The sequence below is a fragment of the Microcebus murinus genome, chromosome 2 (genome assembly GCF_040939455.1).
Source record: "Microcebus murinus isolate Inina chromosome 2, M.murinus_Inina_mat1.0, whole genome shotgun sequence".
Lineage (NCBI taxonomy): Eukaryota > Metazoa > Chordata > Mammalia > Primates > Cheirogaleidae > Microcebus > Microcebus murinus.
The window spans coordinates 116,464,774-116,491,791 of record NC_134105.1 but is presented as its reverse complement, the minus strand read 5'-3'; the positions used below and the strand labels follow the sequence as shown (position 1 = coordinate 116,491,791).

Here is a 27,018-nt window from a genome sequence, read left to right as displayed (position 1 = left end):
AAGCTTATTAGAACAAAATCTAAAACTGCAAAAAAGTTTATGTGCAAATTTTATTCTAGTCACTAGATCATAAGGAAGAGAGCACACCACCACCCATGCATGGTCATCTAGAAAAATATGTGAGGGCATTTTGGTTTATCACAGTGGTTCAAGGTGCCATTACCAGTGTCTTAGCTTGTTTGTGGCAAATAACAGAGTGTCCTGTCCTAAAGGGCTCCCATTGAGATGTGCTGCCTAAATAATTTCCAGTGAGTATTCTTTAGACATATAATCTGTTCTTACAGAAAAGTATCATTTGTGAATTCAGTGTTTTTCTTTTCTTTTTAAGCTAAGTTTGTAATTGATGAGCTGCAATCTTTCAGATCTTTCTGGAGCCAGTTTAATAAGATGTCAGGCTTTCAAACATTACACCAGGGAGGCAACAAGGGAGAGGTGGGTAAGAGTTGAGGTCAAGACATCTTTTATAATTGTGGTGTTTTAAGGAAGGTCACAATAAATTTAAATTCATGAGGACATATTTATATAACATATTTGGAACTTTATAGGTTTCAGGAATAAAAGCTACAGGTCTTAAAAGTTATTAAACTTATTTACTAGTGCTCAAAACAGTATTTTTAATATTCTTATTGGTGTCAAATTTCTGCCTTTTAATATGTAGATGTGACTTTTTAGACATTGCCAAAAATAATTAGGTTGATTTGATGAACGAGGCAAGGGATCAAACTAAACATTTTGGAAGGTAATTGATTTTCTTCTGTGGTTCAGAAACTACTGTATTTGCAGCCTCATTGGTAAAATACATAACTTCCTTTAAAGGTTACTACCAGTACTTGACAGTTATATTGAAAGAGTATGTATGATGTGTAAGGCTTTTTTTTTTATAGTCCCAATTCTGCGTTGACAACCTTTCAGGAAGAAGAAATGTGGTTTTTAAAAGAGCAACTACTATAAAATAGGAGCATTTTGCATGTCTAGGTCTAGTTGATTTGAAATTCAACATGAGGCCAAGAGAACCAAACTAGTTTCTGTTTTATCAGTAAGGAATAGAGCAGAATTTCCCTTGTTCAAGTTTGACCCACACTGAAAAGCAGCCCATACCTGAAAAGATGACCTCTTTGCTTCTTCGACAGTCACTTTAGCAAAGTGTTCCCAGAATATACCTTTTTCCTGTTTCACACGTTCCACTTTGGCAGCTTCAGTTTCATCTACAAACCCAGTCTTCCAGATTACCATGAAAAACCAAGCAAATGTTAGCATTCTCTATTAATAGCCAAATGGTCTTAATATTCAGAAAATAAAAAGGTCAAACCATTTGTGTAAATGCTTAGTGTTCAACCATTGTGAGCTGTCTGTGAACATGGCAAATTCTGAAAATTCATTGGAATTATCTGTAAATGCTGCTTCTTAGTGTAATCTGGCTAAATGACTGTGTTCTTCCCTACAGGAAAACTGAAGAGTCCTCTTTCCAGGAAAAAATGAGTCTGCTAACCTTTACTGGGCTAAGAAATTAGAAATAGCAATGTATACATGTGCACTAAATGTAATATATATGTAAAATTTGTGACATGTGTATACATGTAATATGTAGAATACATATATAGCCCAGTTTAATGATGGGCAGATTGTACTCAAGCAGAATTCACTTTCTCCTGATATTCTAAATTTGTGATTTAATGGTTCTGTTAGTACTTCAGTTAACCCTTAACTTATATCCTCACATTATCACTATATAAGTTTCAAAGTATCCACAAATATGGGAGCCCTGTGATTCAAAACTTTGGTCCCAACTGTAAAAACAGCTTTAAAAATAATGTCACAGTCTTAGAAAAGTAATTCTTGGCTGCCATATGTGTAGAAAAGTCATGCTTAAATTATACCTAACATATGGTAATAAACATCCTCTCAGGCCTAGCTAATTATTTATATGTAGTCAGGTATCTATAATTATAATTAGTAATGGCTTAGGGATTCTCATAAGTCATCTCTGGATAAATCAGTGCTACTGTATCTCAGACTACAGGCAGAAAGTGGCTCCAAATGTTATATACTTCTGTAACTTGTAATATGGTCTCAATTGCTTAGTAACAATCTGTGTCAGCACTATGCTGAGCACTATGAAAAGTTTAAGCTAAGAAGATACTCAAGTAGGTTATAATTATACAATTTAAAAAAAAATTTAATGATGAATAAAACATAGGCTATATAAATAAAATACCTTCTCCAGAAAGGATACAACTTTATTCTTTGTTTCTTCAGAACTGAGACACTGGGGAACTATCTCTTCATGATTTGTTCCCTATTAAAAGATGGATAAGCAAGACTGACTTTAATATATTTCAATAACTTGCAAAGACAAATGCATGAATTTTAAAAGCTACCTTAATAAATTCATTTTCAAAGAAAATAGTGCCAGAGGATACTCAAAAATAAGCTCACAATTCTTTCCGAGTGCCTTAGGATAATGCAGTATTAACTTCTGTACAGGTTTAGTGTTGCCAGCTTTAATTACTTCTGCTTAGTCATACTAAAGCCTCTGGACTTCTTATGACCAAAAGCATAACTGCACAGCAATGGTTAAGAGTAAAGGAGCAACTGATGGTGGAGGTTACCTTCCCCACAGAACTACACTAACAGACATAGGTTCATCAACCTAACTCTAATGATAGTTCAAGATGAAATGTATTATTCAACCAAAAAATACTGTCTGAAAGACAGTGTCAGCATTAGTAGGCCTGTTTTGAATGCCTGTTCTGGTCCTTGCTATTCAGAGGACCTTAGGAAATTCACTTCATTTTTCTAGGCTTCATTTTGAGATCCTGTAAAATAGATGATTAGTAATATTCCATCCAGAACATTTTGATTCAGATACAGAAGCAGCTCAACAAATGTTTTGGGAAAGTTTTGGAATATGTGAAATATTAAAGGGTTTTGGAAGTCATCATGATAAATTGGTCTTACAATTACCTCAGCAAACTGAGTAAATGCCTCCAAGGTATGTTGTTCTAGCAGCCAATTCTTGTCAGCTAACAGTAAAGCAAAGATACATGACAGGTTGGGCAGAATTTTGTCCTAAAAAGAGAACCAAACTTTACTAAATAGAGAAAAAGAAACTTCAATAGAGTGCATTCAATATACATAATTGTTGTCAACTTTCCATAATCTTATCCCAGTGAACTGGGATATTTATATTAAAACACATTAAGTCATTTATATTAAAATACATTAAGTCATGTCACTCCTTTGCTCACATCCTTCTAGTAGCTTCCTATTTTCCTGAGACTCAAAGCCAAAGTCCTTAAAATGGCCTGCAAAGCCCTGCTACCTCTGTGTTAGCTATAATGGCTTCCTGGAATATATCAGGCATGCTCCAATCTCCCATGCTTTCACTTGCTATTTCCCCAGATACCTGCATCGCTTGATCCCTCATCTTCAGTTTTTACTTATATGTCACGTTGGTGAGGACTCAATGTTTCAGACCGTACCCCCACATTCATATTCTCTGCCCCCTTCCCTGCTTTATTTTTCTCCATAACACTCACCACCACTTAACATATTTCATATGTCCCTAAATTATTACCTGTTGTACAGGGGATTATTAGTTTGGTACATTATTGAATCACCAGTGATTAAAACAGTGCCTGATACAGCAAGAACTCAATTTTTCTTGAATGGACAAATGAATCAATCTCATCTCTTGCTTTAAATACCTCTTATATGCTGATGAATCCCCAAAATTTCTTCAAGCCCTGATCTCACCCGTGGGAATACATAAGGCACAAAACGCTTGTTTCATAGTTTCTGGGCCCATGCATGGTCCACAGCTGTGCATGAATGGAGCAACATTTTGGAATGAACTTACTTTATAAAAAGAAAATAGCTCAGATGCAAGTATCTTTGGATACTTTTGTCAAGAGAGTTAAAAAGAAGCTGTCAGCATCTACACTCATCATTTCATAAAACATACCCTTGCACGCTGGAGATAGATGGGATAGTGTCATTAACTTGTGGACAAAAAAGCCCTTTACAAAGTAATGAAGTTGAATTTTTGGTTTCAAAGATTTTAGGGCGCAGTGGCTCACGCCTGTAATCCTAGCTCTCTGGGAGGCTGAGGTGGGTGGATTGCTCGAGGTCAGGAGTTCAAAACCAGCCTGAGCAAGAGCGAGACCCTGTCTCTACTATAAATAAAAAGAAATTAATTGGCCAACTGATATATATAGAAAAAGTTAGCCAGGCATGGTGGCGCATGCCTGTAGTCCCAGCTACTTGGGAGGCTGAGGCAGGAGGATCGCTTTTGCCCAGGAGTTTGGGGTTGCTGTGAGGTAGGCTGACGCCACGGCACTCACTCTAGCCTGGACAACAAAGCGAGACTCTGTCTCAAAAAAAAAAAAAAGATTTTAATCAACATACAATGAGATATCGTCCATCATGTGTTTGCTTTGATTACACAAGAAAGTTCTCATCAGTAAGGAGCTCTTTATAGTCTCTCTTTTGGAGGTTAAAAAAAATTATCCAGAATTATTACACTTCGACTGTAGTAATAAGCAAAGCAAAACTCTAAATTTATGAAGATCTCTTTTGCTGTGTGAGTTTTTAAAATGCAGTAGATGTATATTGTTAGGCCGTAACAGTACAATGTTATAAGTATTCATTTGTCATAAGTATACATACTTTGCAACATTTTCAAAAATACTGTCTTAAAAATTACCAATTTTCCTAATTATATACTGTTCCCTAGAAGACATAAATATGTTTTCTCCCCTCAGGAACTGTGTAGTAGTGCCCAGTTAGAATGAGAAACTTGTATCTCAGACTAGAGCCAATGAATAAATTATTTATATGTCAACATATTTTTCTAAAAGAAAATAACTTAAAATGAGTTCTATTTTGATACTTTACCCTCTCTGGAAAATGGATTTCTTTTTTTCTAACTTTCATTGTCAGGAATCTGCAGAATTTCAGGAATTAAAAGCCTAACAAATCCCGTAGTCAATAATTCTTACAGAGATTTTATTTTTAATAATCTAAAAATATTCATGACCAGCCTGGGCAACACAGTGAGACCTCATTTCAAAGGAAAATTTCAAAGATTAGCCAGGCATGTGGGCCCAGCTACTTGGGAGGCTGAGGCAGGTAGATCATTTGAGCCCAGGAGTTCAAGGCTGCAGTGAGCTATGATTGTGCCACTGCACTCCAGCCTGAGTGACAGAGCAAAACCCTGTCTCCTCTTAAAAAGAGTTAAAGAGTGTTACCTGGATAGCTTGAGGTATAAAAAGTTTTCCTAGAGAAGATACAAAATCCAGCGTTGAAAAACGAACATGGTCAGGAGGCTGTAATTTAAGTAGTGAGGTTTGCAAAGTCATGACCTAAAAGGTGAAGACCAAAGAAAAGTTATAAATAAAAACAGTATTTTGTATAGACATAATACTACCTAAGATTTATATGGAATTATGGGGATGGGAAAAAACCTAGAACAACCAAACAAGCCACAAAGCCTGAACTTCACAGATAGACTCTGAATAGAACAATCAAATAAACGGTTATTATAGCATTCTTTTTACTATACCCTCCTAACTTCAACCATTGCAAAAAATTAAAATACATTTGTTCCTGAAAAACTTTATTTCCCAACACTTTAAAAATTATTTTGTATAGACATACCTTGTTTTATTGTGCTTTGATTATTGTGCCTCATAGACACTTTTGTTTTGTTTACAAAATGGAAGGCTTGTGGCAACCCTGCATCTAGCAAGTCATTTAGCACCATTTTTCCAACAGCCTGTGCTAACTTAGTGTCTCTTTGTCACACATTGGTAATCCTCACACTACTTCATACTTTTTATTATTATTCTGTTATGCTAATCTGTGATCAGTGATCTTTGATGTTACTGCTGTAATTGAGGGTACCACAAACCAGACACATACAAGATGGCAAACTTAATAAATTTTGTGTGTTCTGACTGCTCCACCAACTAACTGGCAGTTCCCATCTTTCTCCCTCTCTCCTTGGGCCTCCCTATTCTGAGATGCAACAATATTGAAATTAGGTCAGTTATCCCTACAACGGTTTCTAAGTGGTCGAGTAAAAGGAAGAGTCTTAAGTCTCTCATTTTAAATCAAAAGCTAGAAATAATTAAGCTTAGTGAGCAAGGCTGTTGAAAAAGCTGAGACCAAAAGCTAAGCTTAAGCCTCTAGTGCCAGTTACCCTAATTGTCAATGCAAAGGAAGAGTTCTTAAAGGAAATTAAAAGTGCTCTTCCAGTGAACACATGAATGATAAGAAAGGGAAACAGTTTTTGCTGATAAAAAGTTTGAGTGGTCTGGATAGAAGATCAAACCAGTCACAACATTCCCTTTAAGTCAAAGCTTAATCCACAGCAAGGCCCTAACTCTTCAATTCTGTGAAGGCTAAGAGAGGTGAGGAAGCTGCATAAGCAAAGTATGAAGCTAGCAGAGGTTGGTTCATGAGGTTAAAGGGAAAAAGCTGTCTCCATAACATGAAAGTGCAAGGTGAAGCAATTGATTGTAGAAGCTGCAATAAGTTATCCACAACATCTAGCTAAGAACATTGATGAAGGTGGCTACACTAAACAATAGATTTTCAGTGTAGACAAAACAGCCTACACTGTTTATTGGAAGAAGATACCATCTAGGACTTTCACAGCTGGCCAGGAGAAGTCAATTCCTGGCTTCAAAGGACAGGCAGACTCTCGTTAGGGGCTAATGCAGCTGGTGACTTGAAGTTGAAGCCAGTGCTCACTTACCATTCCCAAAATCCTATGGCCCTTAGAATTATGCTAAATCTACCCTGTCCATGCTCTATCAATGCAACAACAAAACCTAGATAACAGCACATCTGTTTACAGCATGGTTTACTGAATATTTTAAGCCCACTGTTGAGACCTACGGCTCAAAAAAAAAAAAAAAAAAAAGATTTCTTTCAAAAGATTAGTGCTCAATGACAATGCAACTGGTCACCCAAAAGCACCAATGGAGATGTATGAGGAGATGAATGTTATTTTCATGCCCCCTAACACAATATCCATTCTGCAGCCCATGGATCAAGGAGTAATTTCATCTTTCAAGTAGTAGTATTTAAGAAATAAATTTCTGAAGGTTATAGCTGCCATAGATAGTGGTTCCTCTGATGGACCTGAGCAAAATCAATCAAAAACCTTTTGGAAACGATTTCCCTTTCTGGATGCCATTAAGAACATTTGGGATTCACTGGCAAGAGGTCAAAATATCAACATTAACAGGAATTTGGAAGAAGTTAATTTGAACCTTCATGGATGGGTCTGAGGTGTTTAAGACTTCAATGGAGAAAGTAACTGCAGATATGGTGGAAACAGCAGGAGAAGCAGAGTTATAAGTGGATCCTGAGGATGTGACTGAATTGTTGCAATCTCATGAGAAAACCTGAGTAGATGAGGAGTTGCTTCTTATGGATGAGCAAAGAAAGTGGTTTTTTGAGCTGGAACTACTGGTGAAGATGCCGTGAACACTGGTGAAATTACAGGAAAGCGTTTAGAATAGTCTATAAATTTAGCTGATAAAGCAACAGCAAGGCTTGAGAGGACTGACTCCAATTGTGAAAGTTCTGTGGGGAAAATGCTATCAAACAGCATCACACACTACAGAGAAATCTTTCATGAAGGGAAGAGTCAACTGATGGAGCAAACTTCACTGTCTTATTTTAAGAAATTGCCTTCTGGTATCAGGAAAAGACATGTCAAAAATTTAAAAACATAAAACAAGGAATTGCCACAGGCCATCCTACCTTCAGCAACCACCACCCTGATCAATCAACAGTCATCAGCATAGAGGCAAGATCCTCCACCAGCAAAAAGATAAGGACTAGCTGAAGGCTCAGATGATCATTAGCATTTTTTTAGAAATAAAGTATTGTTTAATTAAGATATGGACATTGTTTTTTAGACATAATGCTATTGTATACTCAACAGACTAACAGTAGTATAAATATAACTTTTGTATGCACTGAGAGAAAAAAAATTCATGTGACTCATGGTGGTGGTCTGGAACCAAACCTGCAGTATCTCTAAGGTATGCCTATATTTTACATTTTATTGAGAGGGTCATTATTTAGCAAGGACCGACAAACTTTTTCTGTAATGGAGGCTAAATAATATTTTAGGTTTTGCAGGCAACATGTTTATTTGTTGCATATTCTTATTTATTTACTTATTTATTTTTATAATGCTTGGTAGGCTTCAAGACTTTATTTTTTATTTTACAAACTCTCAAAAATGTAAACGTCATGTTTAGCTCTTGGGCAAAATTTTGCCACGAGACCACAGTTTTGCTAGCCCCTGATTTCAGGAACACTGAGGTGAAGTCTTTCATAAAGGAAGCAATACTTACATGAACAATTTACTTACATTACAATTTTAGAACTTCAGTTATTGTATTTGGGTTTTTTAAAGGTACATTTTATTGAAGTTATTGGTATTTAATTTTTCTCAAAGAATATTAGAAACTTCAGAATCAGTAAATTCAAATGGTTACATTCAGTCAATTATTTTACTGTATTCTCATTCTTTATAACTTAGTAGCCTGTTACACATATGGTACTTAAAGAAAATACCTAATTAGTAAATACATGTTAATGCTAACTTCTTCATGTACACACCATTAATAAGAGCTACGAAAAACAAAGGTGTGACTAGTTTTACTTCTTTCTATCCCGCCACATACTGTGACAGGATATTATCTCTTCCATCACTTTTCCTATATAGGAAGGGTTAGTTAGAAGAAACTCTCTTAACAGTTTTTGTTTCTATTTTCTACTTAACCCTGAGCTTAGCTCTTGATTTTAGGTATCAATTCTGTCCAGTATGGGCTCATTCTAAAGCCTCTAAATCACTTCACATAAGCTGAAGGCCTTTCCCATTTTCTCTCTGTTGTCTTAGAACCTCCAAAACAAAGGCATAACTTAGGCACCACCATAAGGATCCCCCAGATTGTGACCCCAGATCTGCCTGTCCCAGCTGTGTAAGCTGGGGAACAGAGAGAAATTCACTAGAGCTCTTCTTTCAAAATAATTTTATTTCTTCAAAGAAATAATAAGCATTATCCTTCAACCCATGATGTTCTATTCCATATCCCCACAACTGCTGAAATGCCTTTGAAAATGCTATGAATGCAGCATGCAACACATGAAGTAGGACTCCTAACCTCAGGGATTTTTCTTGGGCAGTTAATAGCAACAATAAAAAGTTTTACTGCTTTTAAATAATTTAAAAGGAATGTTTCTAGAAAGTTATTTTGAGTCTACCAGTTTAGCCACCTCCTTAGCAAACAAAGTATCAACTTGGTCACTGTTCTTACCTGACTTATCAGCTGAGGATCTAGAGTTTGAATGAAAAATCCCAACAGTGGGAGTAAGAGGCTGAATGTCTGTTGAACATAGGGTTGACCTGTTACCTTATATAAGAAACACAAAATAATTTTGGTGAAAATTTTCAATTACATGAGAATAGCTATTATAATAGCAACCATTTATTGTACACTTATTATGTACCAGGCAATATAATAAGTGTTTTATATTTATTACCTCACGACTCACAACAGTGGTATGATGTAAATACTATTACCCTCAACTTTAATAAGAAAAAAATAATAATTTGTTCAAAATCACATGGGTAGGAAAAAGCAGAGCCATGACTGAAGTCCAGATTTAAGTCTAAAGGGGATCTAATTACTTTTGTCTGCCACTGAAAAGCTTGTATGTTTCTTAGTTATCTTAGAATTACATTCCTTTTCTTTTTTTTTGAGACAGAGTCTCACTTTGTTGCCCAGGCTAGAGTGAGTGCCATGGCATCAGCCTAGCTCACAGCAACCTCAATCTTCTGGGCTCAAGCGATCCTACTGCCTCAGCCTCCTGAGTAGCTGGGACTACAGACATGTACCACCATGCCCGGCTAATTTTTGTATATATATTTTTAGTTGGTCAATTAATTTCTATTTTTAGTAGAGACGGGGTCTTGTTCAGGCTGGTTTTGAACTCCTGACCTCGAGCAATCCACCCGCCTCAGCATCCCAGAGTGCTAGGATTACAGGCATGAGCCACCACGCCCGGCCTACATTCCTTTTTTTCACAGTTATTTCTATCATAATATTGTAAACTCTATCCCCAGCACAGATATCCTGAATAAACATTTATTGAATGATTTGTGAGCATCAGAGAAAAGTACTTCTTGAAGTCAAAATACTACAGTAGGGCAATCTGACCACAAACATTAATGATAAAACATCATCTGCTAAATGATTTCTATCACTTCCTAAAATTATGTTACATTGCCTTCAGCTTCCCTGGTTGCCAGATGTCACACATTTATTTCTATTTAGTCAAAGAAAACAAATTCAGATTTGAATTTTTAAACCAAGAAACATAAATTTACAACCATATGTGGGATGCATATCATTCTAATTTTAGCCCAATCATCACTTAGCTTATTGGTTTTGCTGGGAAAGAGGAATATAAGCCACATCCATTTACTTGTGCCTTCCATCTTTGGGTCAGATCACTCTCCAAGAGATTTTATAAAAGACCATAGAATCACAGAAATAGGCTACATTAGCCAGAGAGAGAAACAATAAGGAAAGATAATTTTTTTTTTTAAGTAGGATTCAACCAGTTAGGAAAATAAGTAGGTGGATTGTTGCTGTTACTTTACCATATTCTAATTTTGTTAATATAATGCTATAATACTCTGAAAAAGAAAACTGCCTGAGAGAATACAAATAAATAGGTGGTTTAAGTTCTACTCACAAGTTCTACCAACCATCCAAGGAAATTAGATAAATTTTACTCTACAGGGAAATTTCAGTACTATTCTCTTTTTTAAATTGTTTTTTATTGTTCTTCAGGGAAATGATCAGTTGCTTTCCTTACCTGTTTGATGTTTAAAAAAGCCCAAAGCTGTGTCCCAACTTCCATAATTTCAGTTTGTTGTCCAGTATCCAAAGCTTCACCAGCAGAATTACATACTGCAAGCAAAACAGAGAGTACTGTGTTCTAAAGGGGAGAAAGAGGAAAAGGACTTAAATTTAGATACCAGTCTAAAGGAATGGGGACCCAATCACCTAGGGATTATAAGTTACTTTTAACTCTTTGTAAAAATCCACATAGAATATTTCTAAGAGCCAAAGCCATCTTACCAGCTATTTAACACAAATGTATTTTATTAAAAATAATTTTCCTTGTACACAGAAACATTTACTTTATTTTTCTAAGTCTTTTTTTCCTTTTAGACTGAAATTTTGATAAAATGGAAACAATAATGTATTTTAATAATTAGGTTTAATATAAGTGGTCAGTATGGTTAATCTAATTTATAATATTTTCATAATATTCATCAACAAAAAGTTTTATTTTTTCACAATATGGACCTAGTCTGGAGTGCAATGGCACAATCATAGCTTACTGCAGCCTCAAACTCCTGAGCTCAAGCAATACTCTTGCCCTAGCCTCCCAAATAGCTAACACTACAGGCATGTACCACCATGCCTGGCGAATTCTTTTTTTTTTTAGAGATGGGTTCTCAATATGTTGCCCAGGCTGGTCTCAAACTCCTGGCCTCAAGCAATCCTGCCTTGGCCTCCCAAAGTGCTGTGAATATAGGCATGAGCCACTGCACCCACCAGTTACTACATTTTTATTGTTCCTGTTGTTTTAAAATTTTAAATTCCTCAGCAACATGCATTTAACAAGCAATCATAATACCTAAGAAGTACACAATCTGGAATTTGAAACTAAAAACAATCTTTCCTGGTTCACTCTTACCTATATGTGAAAATACTCAAACCTCTGTGTGACTGGCCAGGAATGGGGTGGTTTGGGGTGTGGTAGGGGTAGGGTGAAGGCCATATGAGAATGTAATGATCAGTAATAATGAATGCCTTTAATCTATTATACTTCAACAGCCACAATTTTATGTAATTATCATATAGGTTCTTATCAAATATTTAAGAATTACCTCTTTGCTTCTACAGACAAACATGTTCGACAACCTGCTGGACTAAAGTGTTAGGCATGGCTCAAAGGTTTATTCATGGTGTTTTCATTTTACTTAATATAAAACAAAATACCTTTTGTCTTTACTATAGAAAGTAATGCATATTAAATGCAAAATCTGAGCAAATATAAGCCACTTCTAAGTAAGTAAGTTTTCCTAAAATAAATTCACATAAAAACTTACATCCTTTGGATATATGTAAATGTTTTTAATTATCTTAATAATTATAGTCAAGTGCCATTACATAACAGAGTATCAGAGCATCTGCATTCAGTATGGAAACACATGCCCTGAGAAAATCATGAACTCCTAATGTAAAATTGCAAATAGGCCTCCAACCCCTTGAATGCCCTGTGCCTATCCTTGCTTGATTTTTCTCTACATAAAATAAACTGATATTTCTTTTTTCTTTTTCTTCCTACCCTTGTGAACAAATAAACTTATACTTCTTATTTTACTATCCACTGATAAGCTAGAATATGAGTCCATAAGAGTAGAAATTTTTATTTGTTTCCTGATATATCCCAAAGCCTAAAACAGAAGTTGGCACATAAGAGTACTCAAAATATATTTGTTGAATAAGTGAATAAATGAGCAAATGAACACTAAACTGGAAAATTCAACTGCGTGTATGATATCCAGTAAACTTTTAAAAATCATGTATTTTCTACTTCTTAAAATAGATGAGTCTCTTTTTTATTCCATTATTTTATGAGGAAACATTCTAAGTAGAAAGATACATAAAGGTTCAGAGTAGGTTTGTATAAAATGGGGTTGTATTTTGTCAAACAGAAGAATCACGTCTGCCTAATTTAGAGCTGCATAAGCAAAAATACCACAAATGAAGTATTTCATCTGTTTCACCATGTTGTCCCAAGGTGTCTTGAGCGACACATGGAACCCTCCCCAAAACTATTTACTTCACTCAAGATAACAGTTTCTCATTGATCCTTTTATAATGTAGAAATCTGAAAATCTTACTAGGTTCTAACAGAGACAGAGGACAGAGACTGTGTCCATTTTATTAACAACCCATCCCCAACACCTAAAATAATACTCAATAAGCAGCTGCTGAATGAGTCAAGTCAGTTAAAATTATCTTACCAGAGATTCAAGTTCTCCCAAAGTACGACTGCTGCTCAGCCATTTCCTGCACTCTGCAGTGCACACTTTGGTGATGTCATGTGCAGTTTGTTTCCTAAACTCAGAAGATAATGCCTGGAAGGAAATACACTGCCATAAAGGCAGATTTTCTGCTTCTTTTGGGGAAAATTTCTGGATAAACTCTACCTGAAATAAAGTGTTAAAGAAATAAGAGTAATATGAGATAGAGGAATGGATGCATAAGAGATAAGTATTAGTTTCTATATTTAGTATTTTAAGAAACCTTTATAATTGCATGGTAATATCACTAGATATCAAACCAACATAAGTTAAATGAACATAATTGTTATTCTTGCTGCATTGTTTCCAAAACAAAAAAGTTTAAATGCAGCATAACATAAATACGCTAAGAAATGTTAAATAATGTATTTCATTGTCAGTTATGTCAGATATTTTATCATGCTCCTACTCAGTAAGTCTACTATTTTCCTAAGTACTCGTCACCCTGTATAGTTAAGTCAAAAGTAATAGCTCAAATATGCAAACAAGAATGATGTAGCCAACCTTTGTGGCTTACTATCATCTCAGTTGACCAAGTAGAGAACTTAAAGAAGCAAAGATCATAGGTTCAGTTTTCAAATGGGTTAGCTGACTCCACTCTAGACAATATATTAGTTTCACAAAGGCAAGCCACAAATAAAAAACAGTGTGGTTGGCAACCCCATTCTACCACTGAAATAACATTCTGAAGTGCTTCCTGAGTTAACAAAGAAGTACTGTTTTGTTAAAATGCAGGTGTCACAGAGTAGATAAAAATGGGAAATAAAACTTCTAAAAAACAGTTATAATGTTGAATTAGTTTTTGGTGAAAAACAGCTAAAGCAATGGTATACTTAATTATTAAATTAAGTATAATTCAACTAGGAATTGTATTAGTATATTTTTAAGTAGAATAATTCAATTCGTAATATCCAAAATTTACTTAATGAATGAAAATTTTTTCTATGTCAAAACTAAAAAAAATTTCAAATTTCCCCACCAAAATCACTATATTAAATGATAGAGAAACTCTTCTATATCATATACTATATTTCAGTGTTATTTCTTTTGTAGAACATATTTAGCTGTCAAAACAAGCAAGAAATCATGAGGCTATCTGAAGTGACAACAGCTACAGCCAGAAAAATGGATCGCTCGATGAGCTAAGTGCCTATTATAACAACCAGCTTTATTCATAAAACCAAACTGCACCAGGAAAGCCACGAGGATTGTGTCAACTGGTGAACATCAATTCAAATATCACCTATCTTTATAATAAAGTCCAATGAGTAAGAGAATGAACTAGTTTCCTTTCCAAAATAGAAACTATAAAATCATAATATCATGGACAACTCAAAAGGGTAGGTGGTGTCACAATCGTTTACATAGGAAGGGCTCAGATTATATTATGAAGTTGAAAACTCTGGTTTCAACACAATTTTAAAGATTTAAAACTGCTAGGACTGAAAATAGTTCATATGGACTGACAGATAAAGGAATAATGCACAGAGAATTATGACTTCCCTCCTTAAATTGAGAAGAGAGAAAAAATACATCTGTGGGCTTAAAATGCAAATAGAGTAATTTTTACTTTATGTAAAAATAAAGTAAATAACACAATTATCAGTGTACTTAGATAAGACATATTAAATACTTTTCCTCAGTTAGGTAACCTGTACCTTTGCTTTACTTTATATTAATAAAACAGGAATACCATTAATAGTTACATACTAAAGGAAATGTGTGGCACCCAGCTAATTTGACACTTTTTACATTTTTTAAGTAAAACATCACCATACTGGGATTAACTATTTTCATTTATGTTAATGCTACATCATTGGTATGAGACCTAGGTTTTTATTTCACTATTTTAAAAGACACCATCTTATATGCAAATGACTGAATAATATTTCTAGCACCACTGCTTGCTTCTCCTTTTTTCCCTAGTCTGTGCTTTCTCACCTTTGCTCCTCTAGTCCCACCACCTGCCTCCCATTTTCATTCATCCTTTAACATGTATCTCAAATGCCACCATCTCCAACAATATTCTCAATTTCCTACCCATCCCATACTGCAATGCCCCAGAAATGATCTAATTTGTGTCTAATTTGTGTCTCAGTTTTGGCACTCACCACATACCACATTTTATTATGCGAATTTTTATAAATTTATAATTTCTACTAGATTTTACATTCCTTGATATATCATAAGGTAGCGCAGTTGTTTCCAAGTTTTCTTTATTTTTAGAGATAGGGTCTTGCTCTGTCACCAAGGCTAGAGTACAGTGGTGACATCATAGCTTACTGTAGCCTCAAACTCCTGAGCTCAAGTGATCCTCCTCCCTCAGCTTCCTGAGTAGCTGGGACTACAGGTACATGCCACCACACCTCATTTTTTAAAAAAATCTTTTTTGTAGAGATGGGGTCTTCCTATGTAACCCAGTCTGGTCTCGAACTCCAGGTCTCAAGCATTTCTCCACCTTAGCCTCCCAAATTGCTGGGATTACAGGCATGAGCCACTGCACTGGGCCCAAGATTTTTAATTTAATTTAATTTTTTTTAGAGACAGGGTTTTGTTATGTTGCCCAGGCTGGCCTTGAATTCTGGGGCCCACGCAATCCTCCCGCCTCAACCTCTCTCTCAGGCAGCTGGGAATACACACTCAAATTTTTTAACTTAAGCAACAAATTGCTATTAAAAATTATATGAAAAGCTTTATACATCAAAACAATGAAAGTAGATTTCCTCTGGTTAAAGGTGGTAAGGAGGCAGAGTCAACATCTCACAAACAGCAGAGGGCCCTGAAATAGCTGCATGAAGCATAGTTGGAAAAGAATATTGGAGCAGTCAGTGGAAAGAGCACAGCACAGACTTGGGAATAAGACAGTTCTGATTTGGACCTCAGCTCAGCCATTTATTATGTGTGCATTTGAGGAAGTTCTGTAACTTACCTGAGCTATTGTTTTTTCATCTGTAAAATGGATATAATATTATCTATTCCACAAGGTTGTCATAAGGACTATATGAATTAAAGTGCCTAGCCCATATTATAGTCTCAAAAATGTCCATTCCCTTGTTCCTCCTTTTAAAGGAGGGGTAATGTTTTAAGGAGAAAGAAAAAAAAAGCAAGACAGAAAAACTAAGATTTGTTAAATGCTCATTTCATATATATATCTCATCAAATTTCATAACTGCCATGAGTATTAGTATCTCAATTTTATGGTTAACTCTCTCAAGGACTCAGATAAAAAAGGTATTCAAATTCAGATTTGTTTCTTAATCTTCAATTTTATTACAGTAATTTATTCATAAAAGGAAATGAGTATTTGATAACTGAAGATACAAATTAAAAGTAACCCTTCATTTATCTATAATTCACATAGATAGCCACATCTATGTGAATTATAGATTGCACTCTAGCCTTGGTGACAGAGCAAGACCCCACCTCTAATTGAGCCTAATAGCCTCATTTGGGAAAATTTAGAAAACTGAGAGTAAGAGATCTCTAAGGATAAAGTTTATCTGATTTAGAACACTGCTTTAGACTTCACTCAGAGCTAATTCATTGTGAGTTATATTATTTTAAAAGTTAAAATTTCACAACCACCCTGGGAAAATAATTTTTTGTTTTATAAATAAGAAAATGGAGGTGAAAAGGAAAGTGATTTTCTTCTTCTTCTTTTTTTTTTTTTTTGGAGACAGAGTCTCACCCTGTTGCCCAGGCTAGAGTGCAGTGGCATCAGCCTAGCTCACAGCAACCTCAAACTCCTGGGCTCAAGCAATCCTTCTGCCTCAGTCTCCCGAGTAGCTGGGACTACAGGCATGCACCACCATGCCCGGCTAATTTTTTCTATATATTTTTAATTGGCCAATTAATTTATTTCTCTTTATAGTAGAGACAGGGGGTATCGCTCAGGCTGGTTTCAAACTCCTGACCTTGAGCAATCCGCCCGCCTCGGCCTCCCAGAGTACTAGGGTTACAGGCGTGAGCCACCACGCCCGGCAGAAAAGTGACTTTCTTAAAGTCACATGGCTAGTGACCCTTTCACTTCCAATCCTACTTCCAAGTGATCTGAGGAGACAGCTCTTTTGGAGTTTTGGAAGGAAGAGAGCAATCCTCACATGTTTTCTAGAGGGCAAATAGATGGTACTACTGTGTTTTCTGCCTTGAAGATAACTTTGCAAAAGAGGACCATGGGGGTAGGTGTGTCATTCCTCTGGTACCTGGCCTTCTCTAGGGCAGGAGCAGCTTGGACTTGGGGCAAAAACCCTAGTAAGAATCGAGTATCCCTCTTAACCCCAGCACCATACTGTTTTGCATATATTATCTCTAAGTCTTTACAAAATATTTTAAAATAGTTACACATATCCTCTCCTTTGTAGACAGGAAAACTGAGGTTCAGAAAGGATGACTTACTCAAGGTCACAGTAAGCCAGGATTCAAACCAAGACCTGTAGGCCCTTAAAGTCTAATCCTCTTCACTAACCTAGTGGTTTCCAAGCTTGGATCCATGTAAGAATCATGTAGGAACTTAATGACAGTAACAAGAAAAATTGCTGAGCCTTATTTCATATCCACTACTCTATACCCACTCTATTCACAGGTTAGAGTCCAGGAACCTGTATCTTTTTAAACACTCCTACAGGAGTTCCAACGTGACAGACAAGTCTGAGTGACTGCACTAGGCCATACGAGATTCTCCTCTATCATGGCAGAGCTTGTTTTCCTCACAATAGCAAACAACTAAGGCTTTAGTTGCAAATCATACTTGCAACTTTCCCCTAAAAGTTCAACTTATTCACTAAGAAAAAATAAAAGACATCATTGAAAACATAAATAATATTATAGCTCTTTAAAATAAGTTCAAAGGGGATATAGAACCATTTCATATACGTCAAATATAAGAAAAACATATTTCAGGGAAATATATATTTTAGGAAGATGGAATTAGAATAATTATTTGTAACCTATCATAAGGACATCAAAATCTACACCCAGCTAAAAGAAATAAGCAAGCAAGCAATATGTTAAAAAAAACTGTGCTCAGATCATGCCAACATTTAACTTTAGAATGAGATGGAGGAAAAGGACACAAAAGTCTGAATCCAATTCTCAGCAGCTGCCTGAAGTGAACACAGTGACATAGATTTATCCTTGCCTGATGGGGTGGGGCCATGAAGAAAAAGAGGCGCTTCAACAGTATTGATAAGTTGTTGAGCTGATAACAGTCTCCAGGGCATGATTTTATCTAGGAAGAGATAGGAGAGAGGAAAGACTGATGATTGATTTAAGATTAGTTTACACAAAGAAATAAGCCAAAATATTAATAGCAGCTCTTTCTGGGTGATAAGATTATATATAATGTTAACTTTTAATTTGGGGCTTTTAGGCTTTTTTTTTTTTTCTTCAATGAATCTAATTACTTTTATAATGAGAAAGAAATCTCAACATTATAATTAAAAATGACACTTGTAATTTCTATTTCTAATTTTCATTTTGATGATAACTTGATATGTTAATCCTCCCACTCAAAGACAATTCATGGAACTTTTAAAGATCTAAGTATAATAGTGCAGAGGTGGATGTAACTCCAAGATGGAAACTTCATTAAAAAATTTTATAAACTCAATTTTATCAATCTTATCATAAATGTACTATCTGTCATTCAATCCTAGAATCCATTTCTATCATGACTAGGCAAGCTTTTAGTTAAAGGAAACCTGAGACATAAAACACCTAACACAAAAATCACTCTCTTTTTAGTGCAAGACATGTTAAGGATTTAGTAAAGTGGGTAAGTGATGATCTAGACTATTAGCCATAGAGACATAGATGTCAGCTGTTCAGGTTATCACATACCTCACTGAATTTGGTCTATAAAATCCTTAAAAGGTAAATCAGGAAATATATGGCATAATAACTCCACTGGGAAACAAAGGATATATAGACCCCCAAGATCTTTATCAAAGGCCAGGGACAAAAATACCTAACAAACAGGTTATAATCATTTTACACGAAACACATCAAACATCTCAAAATTTAAAAGCAAAAAGTCAATGTTGAAAAGATTAAAAGAAATCATTATTAATCATTTTCTCTTTATACCCATTCATAAAACATTTCTTCTTTTGCCAAACGCACCTATCACTGTCAAACTTAGTCCCTCTTGAATCACCCTGACTCAAAAAAACAGAACAAAATGAAAAGTCAGTTTGTCTAAGTCATAATAAAAAGAGAGAGAAAGAGATTAACTCTTGGCTAACAACATTGTAAGTAACTCTTTTCTTATTTTCTACTTTGCATTCAATTTAAATTTATTCTCAATTAACCTAGTCTTTCTTTCCCAGAACAATTACTAACACTCTATAAAATTTTGAAAAATAAGCCGGGCGCTGTGGCTCACGCCTGTAATCCTAGCTCTTGGGAGGCCGAGGCGGGCGGATTGCTCAAGGTCAGGAGTTCAAAACCAGCCTGAGCAAGAGCGAGACCCCGTCTCTACTATAAATAGAAAGAAATTACTTGGCCAACTGATATATATATATAAAAAATTAGCCGGGCATGGTGGCGCATGCCTGTAGTCCCAGCTACTCGGGAGGCTGAGGCAGAAGGATCACTCAAGCCCAGGAGTTTGAGGTTGCTGTGAGCTAGGCTGACGCCACGGCACTCACTCTAGCCTGGACAACAAAGTGAGACTCTGTCTCAAAAAAAAAAAAAAAAAAAAAAAATTTTGAAAAATAAGAAAATTTCCCCAGTTTCACACTCATAGTTTTTTAGTACATCCTTCTTAAAAGCATCAGAATTTATGTAAAGAAACTGTCAAAACAATTTAGTTACCATATTATTTTTCCTGTTGCTATTTACATTCTTTAAGGTTATCATACCTCCAAAGCAAATGCATGGAAAGTGAGTATTTAAGGCTTTGTAATTCTACTCACCAGATGAGCCACTATGGTGACATGGTGTGCACAGAGTTCAGCAGTCCCATATCTGCGATATAAAGAAAAGGCAATCAGGTTTATGCAATTACTCAGAAATACAGGGAGATTAACTTTCATAAAGCACTAAATATTCTGACAAGAACATAAAAACTGCCCTTTTTTCCATGGCCAAGGAATATTACAGCGTACAAAACTACCCAAGCAATACTCATCTATTGGCTTGAACCAAAGAAAAGGAAAGTGAGAATCCTGTTTCCTAATTTAGTGCTATGTGAAATCAAACCATTTTGGTGATTTTATTAAAGAATTATTGCAACATAATGTTTCTATTAATTTACAGTTATAAAATCATTTACTATCAATCACTACTAATAACCAGTCCAAACACCAAAAAAGCAAGTATATTGTACCGAGCAAGGAAACACCATGCATCCATAGCTAACAAAGAGGTGATCATGTCAGCACTAAGTACAGCATTCAACAGAGCGGCATCCTAATGAGAAACAGAAAGGTTGATTTATGTAAATGCTAAATGTTTATAATAAATTATCATTTATATTACATTTCTCAAAATAAAATAAGAAAGCAGTATCAGAATCCAAAGAACAGATTCTTAGTGGGAAGGCTATACTTTACAGCATCTGAAAGAACATACACTGCCAGGCCCTCAATATTTATTGAGCACCTACTATATGTTAAGTGTAGTGCTAGGTTATGGAGATTCACAGATGGTTTAAAATGTGGTAACTCAATCACTACTAGGATCCACAAATATTCCCTAAGTACCCTGAAATCTTTAAAGCAACATGAACAACATATACACTTTTATTTTCCTTTCTGCCTTCAACTATGTACATATAAGAAAGCAAAAATGTAACCATGACAAAGCCCAGCAAGTAACATGCTTACCAGTTCAGGAAACAGTGAGGGATCAAAGGAAGCAATAAAAGAACACAAGTGAACACAAACATGCTGATACAAGGTGACAGCCACTTCGGCTTGCCCTTTACTCTTTACTCCGTGTAAATGAACAGGTAGAGAGAGTTCACCAGAACACTGCTCAAAACTGTTGAAAAGGGCTTTGAGTAGAGATACCCTGTGGGGAAATTGAGAAAAATGAACCCCAAATTAATAATATTTAATATTAGCAGGTATAATATGTCACATGGAAGATAATTTTAGCAAAGCAAAATGTCTCAAGAGGTATAATCAACAATAGTTTCCAATATGTGTGACTATGTATACATAAATATACTGTCAAAGAAATTCCTTAAAGGAAAATTCTCCTGGACATATTTTTTTCACCATTTACCAACTGTTTATCACAGTACCAAGTTACTCAGAGTTCTTCAAAAAACCTGAAACTAAAATAGTGAAATTAGATATTATATGTAAAACAGAAAATAAGTATTATAGTTCAGACAGGGAGGGGTCATTTTAAGATTGAAATGGTTGAAAAAACTTTCACAGGGATTTAAATAACAAAAATAGGCAAGATACAAATAGGTAAAGAACACAAAACATGAATAAAAGACAGACATAAATAACAAGTCTGACAGAGGCAAAGTATATGTCTTGAAAACGAATAAAAGTAGAAGATGACAACAGAATCGGATGGGCTTTAAATACATAGCTGAGGAGTTCTGATATCTATCACACTTCAGTTTTAAGCAGAAGAATAGAAAGCTCAGAACCAGGTTTAGAAGACTAACCCCATAGTGGTGCATAGAATGGGCTAACAGATGGTGTGAAAAATTACAACATAGGATAATTCAAGGAGGAAGAAACTAGAGCCTGGACTACAGTATTGGCAAGGAGTATGATTACAAGTGAAATTTCCCAAGAGATACATTTTAGTGTCTAGCATTTTATTTATCAGCACTTATATATACATATTTATATATTGTTTTTGAGACAGAGTCTCACTTTGTTGCCCGAGCTACAGTGAGTGCCGTGGCATCAGCCTTTGCTCAAGCAATCTTAAACTCCTGGGCTCCAGTGATCCTCCTGCCTCAGCCTCCTAAGTAGCTGGGACTACAGGCACAAGCCACCATACCTGGCTAATTTTTTGTTTCTATTTTTAGTTGACTAGCTAATTTTTTTTTCTATTTTTTTAGTATAGACAGGGCTCTCGCTCTTGCTCAGGCTGGCCTAGAACTCCTGACCTCAAGCGATCCTCCTGCCTCGGCCTCCGAAAGTGCTAGGATTACAGCTATGAGCCACTGCATCCAGCCAATCAGCACTTATTTTTAAATGTTACTCTGTTACAGTCAATGTTCATAATGCTGACCATTAGGCAATAAATACTGAACAAAATTAAAAACTTTTAACATCTGATATAGTTTTATATATTTTAAATTTATCTATTTTTATAAAGTAGCTATATATATATATATATATATATATATATATATATATGAAATTTACACAGTAACTACTTTTTTTAAGGAAGCACACTTCTCATGGAAACAAAATACTATTAACTAGAATATGTGACATAACAAAAAACTTAATTTCAAGACCATTCCAAACAAGAGAGTATTCCAAATCACGAGTAATATAACTGGATATGACAAAATGTTTACTACCTGGTTGTAGCTTCTGAGACCTGGTTTTCTGTGCACCACAGGGTCTGTACATCCGTAGGCTGAGAAGGCAGCTTCTCCATGACAACCACCAGGAGTAGACACTGTGGGAACTGTAGTTCACATGGCAAGTCTTACAGATAATAAAAACACATTAATTAGGTGATAACAAATTTGTAGAAACAAATTCTAAATATTTTCAGCAGAAATCTGATTATGATATATAAAGAAATTAGAGGAATAATTTTTTTAAATGAGAAATGTGTTTCAAGAAGAGAAAGTTTAAATAAAATTTTAAAATTCTAGGAAAGGTAACCACGTTAGGGAAAATCACTGTGTCTCTAACATATCATAACTTATAGGACATTATTTAACATTAATTCTGCTTTGAAACTTACCTAATTTACTGTCCAAGACCACCTGCACAAAGGGGTGGAATGTGAGCAGCTGACTGATGAGTGGATCCAGTGTCACTAGGAAAGTACCTGCTATTTCCTCCTGTTGTGCTTTAGAAATCCTGGTAGCATATAGGCTTGGAGGAAACTTGCTGGAACAGCAAGGAAAAAAATTCACTCACTGATAGCTGTCTTCTAGTTTTAGGTAGAGTAAGTACTATAAACTGATGTTCTAATAGTGCAAATATATACAAAATAAGTACCATGCATTTTATAAAACAAAATTCAAGGTACTGAATTGACACCAGAATTGTATAAAGTCCTTTGAACTAAATAACATGGCTAGAATTCTATAAAATTAAAAGTTTATAATCTTGGAGAAATCTTTGGTATTGCTTTGAGGTATTTTAATACCATGTTGACAATGGTGTCCTTAAAGATACTGCAAAAATATGAATCTTAAAATCAACTAGATTTTAAAAAATTCTATTTCTGACAAATTTCCTTAACTACTTCTATTAAAAGTTGTTTTGAAATAGGGAGAATGCTGAATTTACTATGAACTAATACTCAGTTTCTTAGAAGGAAGAGTATTACAAGAAATAAACTGTATACTAACATTAAAAGAGGATGAAAAGACTTTTTCATGGCAATGTCTCAGTAACTGGGGTTAAAATTAAACTTCAATCAAAACCTATCTGAAGTAAGATATATATATTCAATATTTTTTGCCATGTTAACTGTAGTAAACTTGACAGTACATGAGAAAATGCTGTCTAGCAGAGAATAACAACATTTAAAAGGACACACTTAAGATAAACACATGCGGTCTTTCTGGTGTGATGAAAAAATCACCAATCTGTCAATCATTAACTTATGTAACTTTGGTTCATTCATTTGACCTCCCTGAGCCTCAGTTTCTTCATTTGTGACATTGGTTCCAAGTTATTTTGAGGATTAAATTTTAAGTAAGGTGAAAGACATATATAAATAAAATATAGGTAATGAAATTCCACAGACTTAAACTATAGCTACTGAGCATTAATGCAAGTATTTATTTTTTTCAAATGATATGTTAATATTTTTTAAATAATTTGACAAATGTTTATTAAGTATACATGCATATATGCCATACACTGTTCTAGGAATGCGTGATACAATAGTAAATAGAATATACAGTCACTGTCTTTACAGAGTTTTCATTTTAATGAAAGGGGTCAGTTAATAAACAAATGTGCAAGTAAATACATAATATAGCTGATGTTAATTAAGTGTTACACAGATAAAATGGAACAAGAAAAGGTGAACAGGAAGTTCTATTGATGAAAGTCATTTGGGGGTTTGAATAGAAAAGTCACATGATCTGATCTATCACTTACTTTGGCTACTGTGTGGAGAACAGAATAGAGGCAAGGGCAAAAAGACAGGAGATGCTCTTTTGCAAACTCCAGGCAAGAAAATAATAATGGATAGGATTGGATAGTAGCAGTTCAGGTGATGAGAAGAGGTTAGATTCTGCCTGTGTGTGTTTATATATAATACACATATATACTAGAGATAATATTACAGAATATGCTAAGGAGGCAAGGTTTTCTGGCCTGATCAATTTGAAGAACAAAGTCATTAATTTAAACGGAAACAAAGAAGTTACAAGAGAAGCAGAGTTTACTGGTGGTAGGGAAGGAATGGATGGAAATCAACGGCTCAGTCTGGGATAATTCAAGTGCAGATGTCCAGATTGGCAGCTAGACTTTAAAGGGGAGAGATAAAAATTTAAAGTCTTAAGACTAAATGACAACCGATGAAGAATAGGCTTGAGGACTGAGTGCTGGGGCACACCCAACTTAAAAAGAATCTGTGGAGACGAAGAACCTGCTGAGAAGGCTGGAAAAACAGCTAATAAGACTAGAAGAGAACCAAGAGGGAAACGTGTCCTGGAAGCCAACAGAAAAAGTGTTCCGAAGGAAGAGTCAGGTACCACTGACAGGGTACATAAGATGAGGACTAAAATTGACCACTGGATACAGCAACATGGAGGTCACTGATGACCTTGACAAGATCTGTTTTGAAGTGAACTAGTGCAGCAAAACGTCTGACTGGAACAGCTTTAGGAAAGAGAGAAAGTGGTATAGGGCTGTGGTCCTCAATCCCCAGGCTGTGGACTGGTACCAGTCTGTGGCCTATTAGGAACAGGGCTGCACAGCAGGAGGTGAGCTGGGAGCAAGTGAGGGAAGCTTCATTTGTGTTTATAGCTGCTCACTATCGCTGGCATCACCACCTGAGCTCCGCCTCCTGTCAGATCATTGGCAGCATTACATTCTCATAGGAGCATGAACCCTACAGTAAACCGTGCATGCAAGGGATCTAGAGTGCGCACTCCTTATGAGAATCTAACGCCTGATGATCTGAGGTGGAGCTGAGGCGGTGATGCTAGCGCTGGGGAGCGGCTGCAAATACAGATTATCAAAGCAGAGAGGTTTGACCGCACAGAGATCGTAATAAATCAATTGCTTGCAGACTCATATCAAAACCCTATCAGTGAGTGGCAAGTGACAATAATAATAGAAATGTAGTAATAGAAATAATGTAATAACAATAGAAATAAAGTACACAATAAATGTAATGTGCTTGAACCATCCCAAAACCTTCCCCACCCCCATCTGTGGAAAAATTGTCTTCCATGAAACCGGTCTCTGATGCCAAAAAGATTAGGGATAGCTGATCTAAGAGGTTAAATGGATTAGTGAAATATAACAGGACTGCTAAATAAATGAGCTGACCGACTGTTTTAGTGTCAAATTTAGGGCTCTTCTGAGGCAACCGTCAATTTCAGATATCACTTAGCCCCTGTGTAAATTATGATACCTTTCTGTAATTCATTTTTTTTCTGAGATGGAGTTTACTACTTGACTTAACCCTCAACAGAAGTAAAATAAAAATTAATAAAGATTAAAAAAAATCCCAATATAAAACACATACATGTATATACAACCTTTTTTGCCATTGATACTTACCACTCATGTATAAGGTACTAGTTAAGAACAAAAAGATAAGTGAAATCTATCCTTCAAAATCTTGGATTTCAAATTATTTTAAGCAAGCAGATAAAAATTTACTAAAAATTCCTCTGATATTTTCTTTTAAAATAATATGTGCTTAAACTTTGCATGGTATAAATGGCATTGTTACATTTTAATAATTCTTCTTACCTGTGTATCTGAAGATAAAGCTGGTGCAAGGTACAGCAACAATCAGAGAGGAAAGGAAGAAATTCCTAAAATAAAACAACTTTATTCATTCTTTGCATACAACATGACTTTCTAGCACATCTTTCTCATAATGGCATGCAAAATAAAATAAATCCTCAATGTGCCCCATTAAAAAATTCTTACCTGAGAATGACAAGGAGGATGAGTGTAAGTATGACTCATTGTTCTATGTAACCAATGTTAAACCTTTAAACTGTCACAATTTTAAAGAGACCTGCATATCTGGTAGTCATCAGAATAGTAGTGATAATTAAGAAAAGAATAGGTAAATTGTCAAGGCAGATTATTTGGAGAGAAGAGCAGAGACTGCTTATAGCAAACAGTGAAAGAAACTATCAGTAATAGATGTTAATGCTTTTTTAAAAACTATTATCCTTATTGAATTTGTTTTTGACCTTGTCTTCTTCCTTTTTGAGAAAAGATAAGGATCTCCAATGACTGTTTATTATAGTCAGAATTCCCTGGCTGGCATACTAGCTACTGACACATTGTCATCTTATTTAGTGCATTGACTGAATTGGACCTTGTGGGCAGCTGCCACACAGAGTAGTTGGCTGCTTCTGACACTGGGTTCCCTGCAGCTTGCAGAGTGTGTAGAGAGATACACTGTGGGAAGTGCACCAATGGCACTGGATGATAAATGCTTGGTGTTTA

General features: G+C 35.4%; 2 protein-coding genes across 8 annotated transcripts in view; one reads left to right on the top strand and one right to left on the bottom strand.

The window, feature by feature from the left end:
- SCYL3 (SCY1 like pseudokinase 3) overlaps positions 1 to 19,530 on the top strand; it is a 61,320-nt gene extending 41,790 nt beyond the window's left edge. For 4 of the 7 annotated variants that reach the window (XM_012783914.3, XM_012783913.3, XM_012783911.2 and 1 more), the window contains one exon: positions 14,252 to 19,527. In XM_012783914.3, coding sequence (XP_012639368.1) covers positions 14,252 to 14,344 — 93 coding nt within the window. In that variant the 3' untranslated portion in view covers positions 14,345 to 19,527. Of the gene's footprint in view, positions 1 to 14,251 lie in introns of all 7 variants that reach the window. The other 3 variants (XM_012783922.3, XM_012783921.2, XM_012783918.2) reach the window with 3 other exon arrangements.
- Positions 1 to 27,018, bottom strand: part of FIRRM (FIGNL1 interacting regulator of recombination and mitosis) — a 45,863-nt gene that overhangs the window by 400 nt on the left and 18,445 nt on the right. Inside the window, exons 10-23 of the mRNA XM_012783925.3 lie at positions 26,305 to 26,369; positions 23,099 to 23,247; positions 22,704 to 22,833; positions 21,025 to 21,211; positions 20,526 to 20,608; positions 20,113 to 20,164; positions 18,336 to 18,425; positions 13,139 to 13,324; positions 10,912 to 11,034; positions 9,345 to 9,440; positions 5,250 to 5,363; positions 2,965 to 3,069; positions 2,216 to 2,296; positions 1,099 to 1,218 (exon numbers count right to left, since the gene is read on the bottom strand). Coding sequence (XP_012639379.2) covers positions 1,099 to 1,218; positions 2,216 to 2,296; positions 2,965 to 3,069; positions 5,250 to 5,363; positions 9,345 to 9,440; positions 10,912 to 11,034; positions 13,139 to 13,324; positions 18,336 to 18,425; positions 20,113 to 20,164; positions 20,526 to 20,608; positions 21,025 to 21,211; positions 22,704 to 22,833; positions 23,099 to 23,247; positions 26,305 to 26,369 — 1,581 coding nt within the window. The remainder of the gene's footprint in view (positions 1 to 1,098; positions 1,219 to 2,215; positions 2,297 to 2,964; positions 3,070 to 5,249; positions 5,364 to 9,344; positions 9,441 to 10,911; positions 11,035 to 13,138; positions 13,325 to 18,335; positions 18,426 to 20,112; positions 20,165 to 20,525; positions 20,609 to 21,024; positions 21,212 to 22,703; positions 22,834 to 23,098; positions 23,248 to 26,304; positions 26,370 to 27,018) is intronic.